Source organism: Armigeres subalbatus, chromosome 2, assembly GCF_024139115.2.
Source record: "Armigeres subalbatus isolate Guangzhou_Male chromosome 2, GZ_Asu_2, whole genome shotgun sequence".
NCBI lineage: Eukaryota > Metazoa > Arthropoda > Insecta > Diptera > Culicidae > Armigeres > Armigeres subalbatus.
In genome coordinates this window covers 267,158,531-267,174,676 of record NC_085140.1, presented here as the reverse complement: position 1 = coordinate 267,174,676, position 16,146 = coordinate 267,158,531, and the positions used below count along the sequence as shown (strand labels likewise).

The following is a 16,146-nucleotide window of genomic DNA, read 5'->3' as shown; positions in this document are numbered from 1 at the left end:
GGAGCAGATGGCGGATGGTACGTGGAGAAGGCGAATGAACCACGAGTTGCATGAGCTGCTGAGAGAACCATCCATCATTAACACCGCGAAAATCGGACGACTGCGGTGGGCTGAGCACGTAGCCAGAATATCGGACAGAAACCCGGTTTAAATTGTTCTCGCCAACGATCCGACGGGCATAAGAAGGCGAGGTGCGCAGCGGGCAAGGTGGATCGATCAGGTGGAAGATGGCTAGCGAACCCTCCGTAGACTGCGTGATTGGCGACGTGTAGCCATGGACCGAGCCGAATGGAGAAGACTCTTATATACCGCACAGGCCACTTCGGCCTTAGTCTGAACAAATAAATAAAAATAAATAAGAATATTCGTTTCAAATCAACTTTCTTTTCAACAAATCATGGATCTGAGCAACAAAACCAAAGTCAGTATATTGTAAGAAAATATTAATTTTCGCTGACAACAACCAAATTGATGGAGACGCTAATGAATTTTGCAGCAATCACCCGCCTATTGCCTCCGCTCTGACCGACATTGAGGCCATGGTTCCGCGACTCATACTAAGCGACATTTTGTAGTTTGGCTCCGATAAATTCTTTTGTTATTCATCTTAATAATGCTCATTTTAAACCATTACAGTGCATAACCAAACTCAGAATCTGGCCAGAAAATTTAACTACCCATGCATGATAAGTCACAGTACAGTCTTTTACTTTCTTCCGAATATAATGGTAGTCCTGGCAAGAACCTTTTTATTTTCTGCAAACGTCACCGATGCGAAAAAAAATCACGAGTACTGCTACCCGAACAGCACAAGTCAGAGAAACAGCAACTTGATTGTGTCTAAATCTGGTCGCATAAGAGTTGCAGTAGCCTATGTGCAACATGTGTGCTGATAGGGTACTTGCCCGACCAGTGCAGTGATGATTCGCAGTTCCATCATCAATAACCGTCACTAAGGCAATTGGCCAGTCAACACAAAATCGTATATGATGTTACATAAGATGCTAACGTGGAGGCGATATACATACATGTTGTACGAGGAAGTACCTATTTGGCATGCAAGCAACGGACCACCACACTCACCGAAGCGTTCATGTAAGGTTTTTATCCCGGCCAGACGGTCCACATCATCCTCAGGAATTTGTTTTGGACCCGTTGAAGTTTGAGGTGGTGGGTTTTAGCGCAGCTCTCCCAGACCGGCATGCCGTATTCAACCACAGGGAGGATGATTTGCTTGTAGACAGCAAGCTTATTTTTCAGGGACAATGACGACCGACGGTTGATCAAAGGGTACAGCAGTTTCAACAAAACGTTACACTTCGTTACCGTCTTGTCAACCTGTTGCCTGAAAGAAGCGTGCTGTCGAGGGTCAAGCCAAGGTAATCGGCCTCATTGGCCCATTCCACAGCCGTGCCATTGAGAATGATTTTACAGTCCCCAGGCGGAATATGTTTAGGAGATTAAGAGTGGGGGAAAATGATGACCTGGGTCTTCGTCGCCTTGATACAGATCTTCCAGCTGGTGAGGTACTCTGTCAGGGCATCCAGGCCTCGTTGGAGTTTTGCCACTAGCGCTCTGATCACTCTACCATTGTAGACGATGTAGGTGTTATCTGCGAGCAGAGACAGAATGCCGCCTTCTGGAGGTTCTGGCATGTCGGAGGTAAACAGATTGAAAAGCAGGGGCCCGAGGATACTGCCCTGGGGGACGCCTGCGACGATGTTGTGCGCATTGGAACTCGCTCCGCTGATTGAGACTCGGAATGTCCTTGCCAACAGGTAATTATTGATGATTTTCACCAGATAGCAGGAAGATTGTAGCGTTGTAGTTTGTACACTTGGTCATCATGCCATACATTGTCGAATGGCTTTTCAACATCGAGTAAGGCCACGGCGGATGTTTTTGAGACAAACTTGTTCCGCCTGAGGACGTTGGTAACTCAGGTCAGTTGGTGTACGGTTGACCGACCGCGACGGAAACCAAACTGTTCCTCGAGCAAGATGTTGAGATTTTTTGCAGTGTAACCGATGATGAATAGCTTTTTCGAATAGCTTAGATAATCTTGAGAGAAGGCTGATGGGACGATAACTTTAAGGGGAGGAAGGATCCTTCCCAGGCTTCCGGATGGGGATGACTTTCTCTGACTTCCAGGACGATGGGAAGTAGCTGAGCCGGAGACACTGATTAAAGATCAGCGAGAGGTACTCAAAGAACGGAGGACTCATGTGTTTGAGCTCGAGAATAAGAATGCTGTCGAAGCCTGGGACCTTCATGTTCTTCGATGATTTGATATAGGCCATTAATTCGCCAGTTGAGATCTCCAACTCCTCCGAAAAGTCGTTGGGAATCAAATGGATGTTGTTAGCATGCTTGTTGACGGCTGCTTCGTGTGGACTGACGATGCTCTGCCAAGATTGTCATTCTAGCCTTAATAATTTTTGTGATTCGATTGCAGCGTGCCTTGAGCTCAGGCAGTCCAGTACGCTGGAACTGCCTGCGAGCGATTGCTTCAAGCGTTACCGGCCGCGCCTCGTAGTCAACGTTGTTGTTCACGCACCTTTGGAACCGGCCCCAGTTGACTCGGTGGTAGTTTCTCCGGAACTGCTGATGCCGATTGACCGAGGAGCCCACTTCCGCCAACACCGGATAGTGATCTGAGCTCCGATCCGATCCGAGTTCCTGGTAGACGACCGTCTGCGAGATGTGGTCCTTCATGTTGGTTATGTATAGGTTGAGGGTTGCGTAAACACCAGACCGACGCAGCCGAGTGGGGGAATCCGGGCTCAGGATCATGTTGTGGCCTTCCTCCATGTCATTACTCCAGATGGTGCTGTTTCGATTGCCGCGACTATTGCCCCAGACTTGATGTTTGGCATCCAGGTCGCCGGCAATGATGTACTGGCCTTGTCTCCGCGTTAGCTTGACGATGTCCTTCCGAAGGGCGGCCGATGAACCATCTCTAGCTTTAGCTTTAGTTGGGCAGTACGCCGCGATGAGCGTGATTGTGCCGACGGAAGTACTCACTTTGACACCGATGGCCTTGATGATGCTCAGCTGGAAGCTTGGCAGCAAACGACAGTTGTTGTTATATCGAAGTGCGATGGCCAAACCACCTCCCCTGGACGGCCGGTCGAGTCGCACGATGCGGGTCGCACGATGCGGGTCGCACGAAGTTCGGGATATGGACGCTCACCTACGGTTTAAAGTGCGTTTCCATGATGAACGCCACGTCGATCTCCTTCTCCTCGAGGAAATCAGCGTTCCAGTTGACCAGGTCCACTCTAGCAGCCATTTTCAATAATGAACATGCCAAGAGTGAAGACCTGGTCGAAACGGGTTTTGTAGCCGCGCAGCCGCGCAGTCGCTTGTGCGGCTGCAACGGTGGAAGTACTGGTACCGCTCGTCGGGGAGCCGTGATAGCATGAAGGTTCACCTCCTCGATCACTGGAACACGGTTACTCTTCGGATGCGCTTTGATGGATGCTTTCCTTCGGATTTCCAGGAACTCCGCGCGTTTCAGACAGCCTTTCGTAGTGGCCCGATGTTTTTCGTCACAGTTGGCGCACTTTGGAACGGCCACCTCCATCTTGTCGCACTCATCCGTTGGGTGCAGTTCGCCACACATGTTGCAGCGCGCAACCATGTGGCAATTTCAAGTGCCATGCCCGAAGTTGTAACATTTGGTGCATTGTGTCACGTCACAGTGCACGGGCCGGTATAGCTCCCAGCCGAAAACGGTGTAGTTAATCATTCCAACCAGCTATAGATCCTTGAAGCTCCAGATGGACCAGGTAAAGCTAGTTTCGGTATGTTCTCGCCCTGTCGTGGCGAGCGATTTTGTGGACGGCGACAGGTCTGAGGCCACTGCTTTCTAGCTCGGTGATAAGTTCTTCCTCCTGCATAGATATAAGTTTTCAATAAGACAACATCATGTCAGTTGAAATAAATAATTACAAATAAACAAATAAACAAATATCTTGGAGCCCTCGCAGTAAAGCGCTGAGCGCAAGGCTGACAATAGTCATCGTCATAGCACGAAATGCCACAGTAGCGACGAGTTGCAGTATCTTCATTGCTACTCTACATATCGTCAACGACGCGCACGACGTTAGCTTTCGTCGTGTAACCAAATGGTCATCATGAAGACATCGAAGAACGAAGACTTCATACCATTATTCTTCAAGCGGCAGCTGCCATGCGAAGATTTTTACTAATTCTTTGTTATAATGAATTGAATAATGAAGCAACGTATAAAGGCGTTATAAATGTTATCAATGTATTTATGCTACCATAGTTCCTACTATTTGTATATTTGAGACGCTATTATGTTTTTAACCAGTCCGTCTATAATGACGTGCAATCAATTGTGTGAAGAAGTGACGACGAAAATCGTCATAACTTTTGGCTGCGCGACTATCGTCGTGGTACGCATGAATAGGTGTTGCATCGTGCAATGTTATGACGAAGACTAAATTTTTTTCGCTTTCTTCATACGACGAGAATGACTATTGTCAGCCCTGCCTGAGCGGCTTCGTGCCGGAGAGGTCATGGGTGTAAAACTCATGCTTGTAGACCTGTAGGAACTCCACGATGGATTTGTGGTGATCTTGATTAGCAGGCATCACCTTGACTCCCTAGGGGTCGTACACTTATTGCATAAGCATTTTTTCTGGGTTTTTTGACACCCCCTTCCCCCATGTAAGATTTTTCCCATACAAATGATTTTATAGAAAACAACAGACCCCCCTCCCCCCAAAAGTGCTTACGTTATATGTGTACGGCCTCCTAGCTGCAAAGCCAGAACGTGCACTTGAGGCCCTTTGCAATAAGCTGGCGGATTTTTGGACGCAAATCCGGTGGATCGCCCTTAACGAAAACATGCGGGCACTTCTCCATCCGCTCAGTTTGCACCTGCGGCAGCTGTGATTGCTGCTTCTTTCTCTTTTTTGGCGAATTTCCAGCTTCATCAAGCGGCAACGGCGAGAACACCTTTCTCTGCAAAAGCTGCTTAGAGGGGTTACCCGCGCCTCCAAGAGCAGTGCGCTTAGGCACTTTTCACGCGACAGAATCGGCCAACGAGTCTCCCATGACGAGTTCGAAAGACAATAACGCCAACGCGACGAAGCGAAAACGTAAACAGTGAACGAGCGAGAAAAAACATTTGGAAAAAATGCGCGAGCAAAAAGCGCGTCCGTACGTGCTGCTGTCTCGAACTGGAATGCCAGATCTGGATGACGATGAGATGCCTACAAAACTCTGATTCTACCAGTGGCCCTTTATGGACATGAAGCATGGACGTTAAAAGAGGCGGACCGGAAAGCTTTTGAGGTTTTCTAGAGAAAAGTGCTGCGTACAATACTCGGAGGGAAACTAGAAAATGGTGTGTGGCGCAGACGCATGAATCATGAGCTGCATCAAGTATACAAAGAAGAAAATATTGTGAATCATATAAAATACGGCAGACTTCAGTGGGCTGGTCACTTAGTGCGAATGTCGGAAGAAAGAATAGTGAAAACAATATTCAACAGAGAACCAGATAGGGGCCGGCGACTTCGTGGAAGACCACGAACACGCTGGCTGCACACGGTGGAATCGGACCTGGGCACCCTGAACGTTCGGGGAAACTGGAGGAACATCGCCCAAGGCCGACGATTATGGAGCTCTACACTACTCCAGGCATAGGTGTATCGACGCTGTAGCCAACCAGGTATCCAGGTAGGTATTTTAAAGTACTCGTAATCTTATTTATGGCATTATGGTAGCGTTTTATGCAATTCACTTCTCATTCTTAATGCATCGTTTTTTCATTTAAACGGTTAATGATTCGCTAAAGTTTGATTAGCTATTATATTACACGATCATGTTGCTTGAACATTTCGTTATGAATAAGAGCTCCACACGTTTCGTTCGCTTACAATAAAAGTTCGAAACCATACCTCCTGTCCTCCTTTCTTCCGGGATGGGTTGACGCTCGATCCAAACCATCCGTAACAATAGCATCACGCACTAGGCTTTGCACGAGAGTACGATCGCAGTAGTATGGTTCCGCCTTGCGGGAACCTTGCGAATTGAAATGATGCTGAGCAAAATGCCCAACCGGAATTCCACCATGGCCATGATGTGGCTGAGGCGACCGGGGACGAACCTGTGTCAATGAGAAACAATCCAAAAAATTAATGAACATGACTTTGTTCAATTGTACATTAAGGAGTGACTTCGAATGGGGTATGATGATGGAAGACGGTGAAACAAAATCTCGAAGCAGCTTACCGACATCCACTTCCAGCCGGGCCTGCCGACGCGGGCCAGGAAATGAAGCACTTGTTCTTCAGGTGTGTCGAAACTTTCGTCCTTGTCCCGGTAGGTGGATTCCGTCGTACTCTCGCCATTGTTTTCTACGTCTTTGAGACTGTTGTATTCACAGTACACCCAATCCGGGTGCACCTTCCAATTGAAGCCTTGGAAATGTTCTGTGACTGTTTGAAATAAGAAATGAAGTCAGAATCGCAGTTGTTAGCTTGATTGATAATCGATTACCATTGTTGTGCGAATGCCGAATCTCTATTTGAGCATTCAATTCATGAATACCGTAGTTATCGGGAAGAGCTATTCCCAACGAGAATGGAGTACCATCGATTGGGCCGTAAAAGTACCTACCATGGGAAAGATAGATTTTAGAATAAAATATAAGAAGAAATAGAAAACCCTACTTTTGAGGCCTCAATGTAACACGCTTCATCCCATCCATGTGAGTTAGGATGGTCAACTCATTCTCGCCTTCTTTCTGAAGAACCATTTCGTTTCGCAGCTGTGAAAAATAAGATCAAGTAACGACTCAATATGATTTTGAAGCAAAAATACACTCACCTCTTGAAGAACATTTGTGAACCTGTGCTCATGCCGTTCATTAATCCCATTGCTGGGATTGTCCACTTCAGGTAGCTCAACTTCTGTTAAGTCAACCGAATTGTACTTATGCTTCAGAGATGCACTGTACTGTCCGTTGTCACTCATAGGCCGTAAATCCGGATGGTACAAAACCCGTCCGTTGTTATCCACAATAAAGGAATACCCATTCACACCCAACTTATGCTGTGGAATCATTTTCTGAATCTCCTCAATAGGAACATCGGTACCCACTACTCCCAGCAAATTGGCAGCTCGCGATGAGTGGTTTCGACGATCGAATACCGGAGTCGAAACAGTCGTTACCAGTTTACGTTTGTTTTCATTCTCGCGTCCTAGAATACCGCTACGACCTCCGGTGAACACCGGACTCCAGTGGACGGGGTGATCTGCTTGGTACAAAACCATAGGTCGGGCCATCACCAGAGCGTATTCAACTACTTTCCGTTTAGCTTCCTCGACGCTATTAATTTGTACGTAGAAGCCTAACAAAAGAAAATTATAGAAGTCAATGGAATACGTGAAGTCTGGAATTCTTACCTTTATTATCACAAGCCATTTGGTACAAATTCTTCCCACTGCTCTTGTCCGTTCCGATAAGGTAGGTAAATATCCTGACGGGCATATGAGGATGGTTGTAATGTTTGATCACATCGGCGAAGGTATCACTTGGTCCATCGGTAATCAACATGATGGCTTGATTACACTGACTTCCTTGGGAGCTCTGATTATACTGAAAGAGTATCAAACGTGAATATTAAGCAAACGTAAGATATTCAAAAGCTCAATTGCTATTTACCCTTCGCAGCAACTCAAAGGCCGATTCTAATGCGGCGGAAAAGTTTGCCGTATTTTCACATTCAACCGATTGAATTGCCGTTTTTACCTCCTTGATGTTGTCGGGTGTTGCTCGAACCTGTGGGACGAAATTATGCCATATGAACAATTATTCATTTTATGTCCAATTATGGTTTAACTAACGTAACATTCAAATATTTTTGGTTTTGGAGTAAGAACTAATTCAAATATCAAAATTCACATTCACAAAGAAAAAAAAACTGGTTTAAAAAATATCTCTGGATAAAATTTTATCCAATTATTTTAAATAGTCGTAAATTCGAAACCGCTGGTAAGTCAGCCTCGGCGAGGCCACAATGTGTAGGTTAGTAAATATGCCAGTTTGTTGATTTCAAATTTATTGGTTGTTTGAATTGTTGAGCAGATTTTTGGCATCCGTCTAGGCAGATCTGGACATTTTAGATAGTTCAAGTTAATTAGCCAAATCTTTATGTATCTGATTATCAGTAATAAGACACATCCACAGATATAAACTACAGGAATTCTTTGATAAGTTATATAAGCCAAGAAAAAAGCTGATCAGGATTCAAACTATTAATCTGTGTTTTCAAAATGGAGCTTAGGAACCGAAAAATAAGAAAAAAAATCTTTTTCGGAAAAGTACCAGGAATTCATTCTAAAATTCCTCCACAAATTCGAAATTATTGGAAATTCCTTAAGATTATTTGAACGAATTCAAAAAAGAATTTCCGACATTCCCAAATTACTTCAAGAATTATTTTGGACATTTCTTTAATAATTCCTTTAGAAATTGCTTGGAAATTTACTTGAAAAATAAATCTAGAAATTTCCTTGAGATTTCTTCCATATATTCCTTCGAAAATATAAAGACGAAATTCAAAGTATTCCTTCTAAATTATCTTCAGGAATTTCTCAAGAAATTCCCTTAGAAAAACCGTAGAAAACTCCTACAGGAATTCCTTAGCGAATTCCTTCATGGATTCCTTTGGAAATTGCTTCACGAATTCCTTTAGGAACATCTTCGGAAGTTCTATCTGAAACTCTTTCATGAATTGCTTTGGGAATGAAGTCAGATATTCCTTTGGGAATTTCTAGGATTTTTGTTTAGAAATTCCATCAAAAATCGGGAAATTCTTTGGAAATTACATTAAGAACACCTACGGAAATCGTTTCAGGATATTCTTAGGAAATCGATTAAGGAATTCTTACGGAATTTGTTTGGAATTTCTTAGGAAATTTCTTAGAAAACTACTACTATTCATTTGGAAATTGCCTTCAGAAATTTCTACGGAAATTATTTCAGGGATTCCTAAAAGAGTTTCCTCTATGAATTCCCTTAGAAATTTCTCCAGTAATTTCTGCGGAAACTCAAAGAGGAAACGCTTGAAATTCTTTCAAAATCTCCCTCAGGATTTATCTCAGAACTTTCTCTTAGAATTCCTTTAGAGCATTCACCCAGTGGCGTCGTGTAACCTCAGTTTTTACCTGTGCAGTGATACGAAAAACGTTTTTGACGTAGGACTTACGTCTCTCTTTACTATACCGGGTGTCATTTCAAAATATTCAAATCGACCGCGTTACGCTGTGTTGAAAGATTTTAAACGTTAATAGCGTTCGTCTCAGTGGACGAATTTCTGCGGTAAGCCCCTCAATCGGCAGATTTCAAGTATGCCTTCCATGTCCATGCTTGATAAGACCCGAAAAACTTGTTTAAATAGGCATGAAACTGTTTTCAATGAAAAACATTGAGATCAAGGGAACCTATAAATATGGGTACCGCATAATTCTTGCATCATTCCATTACCACGTTCTGATTGGTGCAGACACCAGCAAATGATGCAGACACCAGCAAATGATGATGAGATGAGCCGAGACAGGCTGAAAAAAGCCACATGATGCAGCATGTATGTCCAAAAAACAAACGGTTCTTCAGAGAGCCAATGATAGAGATCAATATCAAAGCTTTCAATCCCCTTCGGGGTAGAAATTGCAGGGTTGTTACGGAGATCCTGAAATATTTTCCGCGCCAAATCCGCGCCGACTAAAATCAAATCCACGCCATTTCCGCGCGACATGAAAATCCATTGTGCGCCAAATCCGCGCGACCCAAAACTAAATTCTAAGCAAATACACGTTAAATATCAATGTTAAATATTACGATGAACATTACAACAATTTAGTGAACGTCTTTTTTCGAGTTCGTTTTTATAATATCACTGATTTTAAGTATATGTTTTAACTTCAACGTTACACATGTTTGTACAAAATTGAAAATAGGATTGAGGAAAAAGCAGTTTGATATAACAACTCATCTAGATGGTCCTTCTTGGAATTTTTAAAGAAGTCGCTCCAAAATTGTCTGCGGGTGTTTCTCCGAGAACATCTGTGGAAATTTCTCCATTCTTGCAAAAGGTTCCCGGAAATTTATGCGGAATTTCATTTTTCATAAATTTTTGTGAATTCCTCAAAAACAACATGCAGGAAATTTTCGGAAACTGTATGTGGACACCCCTAATTAATTCCTACAGAAATCGCTTGGGAAATTCTAACAGAAATTGGTTGGTGACTTCCTGCTGAAAAACTGTTGTCGAAAAATCTGTTGTTAAATTTTCAGGATTTTTCACAGAAATTCTTGTGATCATAGCTAAATAAACTTCGAAGGAAATCGCAACGTGAATTCTTGCGGGAATTTCTCGGGAATCTCTGCAAAAACTCTTCCGGGAAAACATTTTCAAAAATTTTCAACATTTTTTTTTTCAAAATCAACATTAAAAACAATTTCTGCGGAAGCACTTAAAAGACGGGTGTTCATGTCCTTCAACAGACATGTTTTGAATGCGCCATGCTTCAGAATGGTTTAAAAATGACAACAAGTGGCGCCCCTCTCCTCATAACATTTGTTTAATCAATGCTCAAGAGTGTAACCATGGAATTCAAACAGGGTTTGTTAATATCCGAAAATTGATGTTAGTAAATAACTCCTAAAACTAAATCCGCGCAAAGTCCTAAAATCGTTATGTAAATCAGCGCCGAATCCGCGAAAATCGCGAAATCGGCTTAGTCGTAACAACCCTGAAATTGTACTTGGGTGCCAAATCCAATATTCTAGAGATAAAATTGTATGCGTGATTTTCATAAATAGCGTTAAAACTAACAGTGGATAATTTTTCTGACTTAACCGCGAAGTGGACGAAGGACTTCACTTGACCATGCCTTTAAAGATTCATAAGATGTCCAAATCTTTCACATAATCTTATTTGGATAAAAAACCACCGATAACAGCTCAAACATTAATAAACTATCAATCGATTTTTCATCAAATGTTGGATTTTTTGGCATTGATAAAAAAATATGTAGAAAAACATTGTTTGATACTGACCGCACACAAAGCGAACGTGACTGAATGATCGTCCCATGTTACCAATTCTAAATCTTATCACCCGAAATCCCATGTCCGGGTGTTTCCTTCCTTCTACTACTAACAATGTTGTCTCAGAAAAGAACACGTATACTTTCCACCTGAACTGCAATTCTAAGCTCGCTTGCCGAACAGATACTTCCTGATTTTTTTTTTGATGATTTTTGTTCGAGGTAGATTTGATTTCTGTGTCGGTTTGATGAGAAAATTTTGCCAAGGAATGGTATGCAACGCCGATTATTTATCCAAAATAGTTGATGTGAGAAATTTGGACATATTATGTATCTTAAAGGCATGGTCAAGTCAAGTCCTACGTCCACTTAGCGGTTATGTCACAGACATTACCCACTGTTCGTTTTTTCATATTTTTACAGCCCAATTACAAAATAAAATTATCAGAGTTGTTTGAGCTAATCAAAAATAGTTATTCTATGCATTCTATGGTCATTCCTTCGGAAAGTCCTTATACGATCCTATACAATAAGGAATAGGAATTGCACCGGAAACTTTTTTTTTTTTTTTTTTTTTCGAGAGTTGACCAGATGTAGTCTTAATAGACTGGTATCTCGGCTGGGCTCTCCATGTGATACACAATACTAGCAGACGACTCAAGCTATGTTGCTCACTAGGTCACTGCGGCCTGGGTTTGTATTGTGATCATACCGATACATTATTCTTTCTATCTACAGTCTGTCAATTATAAACCGAACAAATAATGGAAGCTCAACATGTACATAGATGTTTTCTGAATAAGTAGTTAACATGTAAATTTAATTATTAGTTACTTGGAGCCGACATTCAATACCTAATAGTAGTCTATGTTGACAACGGGTGGTACTGTTGCCATTTCCAAGTAACAATTTCGAATAAAGATGTAATGATATCATTCAGGTAGGGTAGTTTCAAAATAGATTAATTTAAGTACTATTGTAATAAATGGACACATTGAAGAGCTTCCCTTATTTTAACACGGTTGAGTATCGGATGTTTGTCAATACGTCGTCGAGTTAATTGTATCCTATCAGTCACAGTAATGTCATATGTTAAAGTTTCAGTAGTCTAATAGTGATCATTATACAAAATTTCTGTCCAGTTGTTCCGTAATTGCTTTTTTTTGGTCAACCTTTCTAATATTCAAACCTTTATTATTTATTAAAATAATGAGGTCTAAAATTCAGTTATTCAGATTCAGGGTATACAATATTCAATATAATAGTGGATGAACGCATCATATGGTCTATCCTCATTTCCGTAAGTGGTCAAGTTATTAGTCTTGTAGCAATAATAGTGGTACTAGTTATTCTCTATTTTGTGAGTGCAATGGTCTCAATTAACTATTCTAAACAGAACTCTGTCTCTTATCTTTCTGTCCACCGATGGTCATGTATTTATTTTCGTTTTTTATTATTTATTTGATATCTTTAAATTTCAGTCATTTATTTTACTATCGGTCATTTATTTTATTATAAGGTAAAGGTCAGCGAATTTGTCTTAATACGAGAAACACTAAGTCATGTCCCCTATATATCCGCTAATTTTTCTAACTAACCTAATAGAAGGAAGAGAGAAACAGTTTTTTGCGTTGATCCATGCAGCTAGAGAGACTAAAATAAAAAGATTATCGAGAAGATATAATAGATACATTCACTATCTCCAATGCCAAATTAGTAAATCTACAAATTCTACTTTTCACTACTAAAATTCTACTTCAGCTATACGGGTACAAAATGAATTATTGTTAGCTACTACTACAAGTATAAATAGGATGTATGCTATTTGGATAAGCGTTTGTTTCAGGGTCTTGTTAGTATTAGAGTTATGTTAGTTAGACCCCTACTGAGCCCTGCCGGCACCTCCAAATTTACCAATAGGCAGTTGTTGTTAGATCGTGCGACACTAACCATTAGTTAACTTGGAGGCATGGTACCTCAAGTGTTTGGTATAACTGTTGACCTTATTTAAGTAAGATGTGATAAAAGTTTCTCTACGGAGCTTATTTTCAAACCATTACCATTAAAATAACGATAACGGAGATATAAAAAATGGAAAAATATCTTAATTTTTTAATTTAGTGTTGAACTTAACCTTTGTTTGAAAAAAGCACTCTATTAAACAACAAAAATAAAAATAAAATAAAAATCTTTTTAAGACACTTGAAATATCAACGTCAAGCCCCTTATCCATGGACAGGGAATAGGAATTGCACCGGAAACTATATAAATATAAATATATTTGTTTAGTTGTACAACGCTTAATTTATCCATCCGAGATCGAAGTAAGCTTTGCGCGCGGACGGTAGTGTGTTTCATCATGACAGTTTTTTCTATCCGTTTCGGCTGAAAACTTCGTGAATTTGGCTGGTGCTAAGCCACCATTTAGTGATGTGAAATGAAGTGATGTGATTCTGGTCATATTGATGACGCAGAGCAGGTCATGTTCGAATTAATGGCTTATTCTTGATTATTTGAAAACCTAGTGCTGTTTGCTGTGTACCTCTAAAAAATGTGTAGGGTCGGTGAGGTTTATGACACTCTGAAATCAGAATCGTTTTCTGGTGAAAGAAACGACATTAGTATCGAACAATCATCCAGCCGAGAGTGAATTGAAATCCTTTTTTGTGTGCCATAATGTTTCCATACAAACCTGTTTCAAATCAGGTGACTTCTTTGAATGCGCCAAGGACTAACATCGATTCTACGGTTCTAATTTGGTGAGATCTATCTGATTCATATTGCTCTTACACTTATGTGTTATATCATATCTGAAACTTTATCTACGTTCTGGGGGCAAGGTCCATGCTCATTTTGGCTTAGTTCTTGTAAGCGATTAAACAAATCAATTCTATAGTCTTTATGATGCAAGAAATTTTTAACAAAGGAAAGAGCTTTCCGATCTAACCACCACCGATTGTATTGCGTTTGTCTCTTTTATCCTCTGCAAAAGTATTAGTGCAACACTCAGCGATAGCCCTAATACTCTCAGTGGCTGTTTGCCAATTTTCTTTCCTCCTTAAATGTACGATCCGAAAGAATGAGATACTTTTCCATAGCAATCAATTTGTTACTAAAATTAGGGTTGTTTTTAGCAGCTACGAGTTACATATAAGACAATTTCTACATTATTTGACAATTTGTTTATGGGAAGCATGTGTTTGTCCATCTGGTAGAGGCTCATGTATATTCATTAGGAAAAGATCATCGCTACTGCCTGATGGTGGTACAGCTCAAAAATGTTAAAATTTGCATCTGTATTTTTTGTTGACAAAAATTATGATTTTTATCTTTGCCGAAATTTCTTCTGTAACCAATAAGGGAAGTGACTATTGACATGTATTGGGAGGTGGGTGGGGCAATAATTTTATTTTTCCTCGTTTCAGAGAGCGAGTATTGGCGCTTAAAGCTAGGCTAATTAGCCAGGATAAGTCTAATACTATGTCCCACCCCAATACACTATGGAGAACGGAGTGACGTAAATTACTTAGCATTGTCACTCCCAATGCCTGTAAAAACTTATATCATTTGCTTATGATGATATTCCTAAACTATATTCCCTACCAACCATCCAACTCCTTGACATCTATCATTAATATACATAGAGATAAACGAATTAGCCATTGCGATAGCCGGTAAGGGACCGATAATTTGTTATTGTATCAAGTTAATAAAGGTAGTAAATGTAGTGTAAACATTGTAAATAAAGTGTTAGAATGTCTAGTGTAATGTAAATAAAAGTGTTGTAAAATAAACCGTAATGTGTCGTGTTGTGCAATAAAAATACGAGTTTTCAAACCCCATCCGATCGGAAGAAAACCCACCAAACCGTTACCCAGCGGTAGATCCAAGAAAGGATACATACAGTCCACCAGAATATCCACCCGTAGAGGGAGAACCACTCCGAAGTTCAACAATATTTATGGAATATGCGAAAAAATATCCTCTGCCTACTACTGGTGAGAATCGTACCCAAGCGACTCAAATGGTAATCGGTTTCACGCGATTTTCACGTATGCAGTGAGGGAAAATGTCACAAAATTCCATGGGATTGTAATTACTAATTTGCTAATAACTTTTTACAAAAGTTATTCACAATTCGATTTTTTTATTAACATGTAATACTTGAAGAATCCTAACATTTTGTCAAGCAGATCATGTTCTAAATTCAAAGTTTGAACCATAAAAAATGTCACGGAATGTCATGACATTAATAATATTTGACAATAATTCGGCTCTGACGCCGACAATGTCAGATTTATAGAAATGATCTGTTTGAAAAAATGTAGGGTCCGTTAACGCCTACATTAGACCTCTTCATGTTTTCAAAAAGTTTAAAAAATTCAACCAGTCAGCCAAGAATCACAATTCTTATGTTAAAAAAAGTCTCCTGTCAAATTTTCAGCTAATTCGGATAAAATTTCGAGGTGCCTCAAGTCGATTTAGTGTTTTTGGGCTATTTTCAATTTTGGAAAAAATCTAACAAGAGATATAAACGTCGAAAACTATCGCAACAACCTCTATATGGAAGCTTTTGTTGTGCTATACAAGTCTTGTGAACATTGCCGTTCGTTTCGTTCACGTTTTGTCCATGTTAAAGTGATTTTCAAGCTTTTAAGTGCCTAAAAATACTGTTTCCCCCAAAAGTCGTTGTTCTACAAAATTCTTGAGTTTATGACAAATGATTGTTAATTTATTATATTATTATTCCTCTTTTTTTCCTGGAGATTTGAGTAATATAATTGCCCATGTGCGATTTACCATTAAATTCTTAAAAATCAGAAGCTGAACATTTGTCATAAATTTGCACGCTGAGATTTCTTCAAACAAGTTGTTCAAACAAAAAAGCTTCGATTTCACTTGTTACTACAATGCATTCAATGTTAAAAGCATGCAGACTTACGATGAATTTAACAAAATTTGGAAGTCGTTTGTTGTAAGCATTAAATATCATATGATTTAATTTATGTTTTGTTCGAACAACTTGCTTGAAGAAATCCTAACGTGCAAATT

General features: G+C 40.5%; 1 protein-coding gene across 6 annotated transcripts in view; it reads right to left on the bottom strand.

The window, feature by feature from the left end:
* LOC134212198 (voltage-dependent calcium channel subunit alpha-2/delta-3) overlaps positions 1-16,146 on the bottom strand; it is a 230,429-nt gene that overhangs the window by 30,037 nt on the left and 184,246 nt on the right. For all 6 annotated transcript variants that reach the window (XR_009979214.1, XM_062689843.1, XM_062689839.1 and 3 more), the window contains 7 exons: positions 7,706-7,822; positions 7,447-7,639; positions 6,868-7,391; positions 6,711-6,808; positions 6,538-6,653; positions 6,271-6,476; positions 5,937-6,145 (listed from right to left, as the gene is read on the bottom strand). Coding sequence is in view for 5 of the 6 variants with exons in the window: in XM_062689843.1 (XP_062545827.1) it covers positions 5,937-6,145; positions 6,271-6,476; positions 6,538-6,653; positions 6,711-6,808; positions 6,868-7,391; positions 7,447-7,639; positions 7,706-7,822 (1,463 nt within the window). In the remaining variant the exon portion in view is untranslated. The remainder of the gene's footprint in view (positions 1-5,936; positions 6,146-6,270; positions 6,477-6,537; positions 6,654-6,710; positions 6,809-6,867; positions 7,392-7,446; positions 7,640-7,705; positions 7,823-16,146) is intronic.